Below are 1,736 nucleotides of genomic sequence, written 5' to 3'. Positions count from 1 at the left end.
CTTAGTTGCCAACGGGTACATCCCAGCGTAAACTTAGAAATGCACCCCAGACGACCTCAAGATGGTAAACAAACCCGATGATTGTAATTATAATCAAAAGCATGCAGGATCCCCACAAGTTGTATAACCGTCGCAGCAACAACCAATATATGAAACAACTGATGCGATGCTCCGTAAAAGTCAAATCTGCCTGGCTTCAAACACTCGGGAAATCTCGTCTACGGAATTTAGCAAGCCTTCTTTCCCCAAGTTCTAACAAAACTCACCGTGTATATCAAAGCACCCAGCGCCAAACAAGCCCCTTCAGCAAGATAATAAGGCATCCCTGACTGTCTAATCATTTGCGAGAGCCCAAATAAACAAACACCATGGATCAGAGGCGCAAAGCCAGATAAGCCGGTTCCCGCAAAGCACAAAACTCGAAACTTGCGCCACGAGCGGCCTTGAAACCTTGGACTTAGAAGAATGCACACATCGAGGACGCCAAGAGTAGCAATCTACACATCTGGTAAGTTTACATACGAACAAGTAGGGGACTGAATCTTCGGTACCATAGTCCAGTAAATAATTCGTAGAGTACCCTCGCACCAAAACACCATGTATATACCGGAAATAAAATCGCCCAAAGTAAGTAATATGATGCCAACGAAGTCGATTCGTAGCCATATACTATCCACGGATTTGGAATGGTTCGTCAACGTGTGATAACAAGCCGAGAAGCAAAGGCATACGACGGCAGTGATAATGAAAAGCGTAAAGATAATGTCGTCTTGGATGGTAATATTGGCGTACTTTGCGTGAAGGTGTCGCAAGATAATGCCCTCGCCAATTATGAAGGCTAGAGCAGGCAAGAGGTGGCTATAGATATTTACGGACTCGTTGTGCAAGTAGAGCAGACTGCGGAACGAAGCGGCGACGGAGCCAGACGCAGGTCGGTAACCTTGTTTAATGTGCTTGTTGTCTCGGCACCATTGGGGGATGTCTTCGTAGGAGAGAAGTGGTTGGTATGCAGTAGATATTTGTCCATTTGTTGCTGTGTCGTGTGTTTGGGTTGTTAAGCTGTCGTTTGTTGTGACGATTCGACGGGGTGATGGTGAAAGACGAAGGCGGAGAAAGGATGTTATCTTGCTCAACATTTGGTACAGTAATATAACGAAATATTCTTCTGAATGATTGAATGGAAAAAATGGCCAAACTTGGCCTTGTTGGTGATTTTCTGAGAAGTGTTCAGCGCCGGACCAGAGGGTACTACGGAGGCTCAAAACACGACCGCCAAGAATGAGACAAGCTAAGATGGCGCCCATTGTTCCTGATGTTATAAAACAGTCTTATTTGTAAGCTTGCAGACTTAAATGACAGAGTAACAGAAACGGCTGGTAAGATTTTTGACAACCAAACAAAGAACACTCAAGGCATGGGCAGTGATTGTCCAGTTCCGATCTGGCCAAAGCTCACGTGTGCTTCTGCGGGTGGACTATGTTAGTGCACTGAGATCTTTCAATGAAGAAAATAGATTATAACAAATATTTAAAACTTGTCAGATTTGTATTCAGAGTGCCCATGCCCGTATTTTGGAAAGAAGGCGATCCACCCAAACAGATTTAGGTCGCTTGAGTCAAATATCCAATTCAGGTCCTGGAATCATCCTACACTGGAATTTGACCTTGGCATGGCGATTCTTCTTGATATTGACGGCCCCAATCCCGTTATATATAAAGATACAGCAGAATGAAAGG

At 44.5% G+C, this 1,736-nt stretch overlaps 1 protein-coding gene across 1 annotated transcript in view; it reads left to right on the top strand.

Moving 5' to 3' along the window:
• MAA_10052 (uncharacterized protein) overlaps nt 1-842 on the top strand; it is a gene marked incomplete at both ends in the record, with an annotated part of 1,552 nt that extends 710 nt beyond the window's left edge. The window contains 3 exons of the mRNA XM_007828050.1: nt 462-508; nt 578-627; nt 663-842. Of these exons, the coding sequence (XP_007826241.1) occupies nt 462-508; nt 578-627; nt 663-842 (277 nt within the window). The remainder of the gene's footprint in view (nt 1-461; nt 509-577; nt 628-662) is intronic.
• Between the last annotated feature and the right edge of the window lie 894 nt (nt 843-1,736).

The sequence above is a fragment of the Metarhizium robertsii genome, assembly GCF_000187425.2.
Source record: "Metarhizium robertsii ARSEF 23 chromosome Unknown MAA_Scf_17, whole genome shotgun sequence".
Taxonomy (NCBI): Eukaryota; Fungi; Ascomycota; class Sordariomycetes; order Hypocreales; family Clavicipitaceae; genus Metarhizium; species Metarhizium robertsii.
Note: the sequence above shows the minus strand (reverse complement) of the source record. Positions and strands in the feature narration are given on the sequence as shown.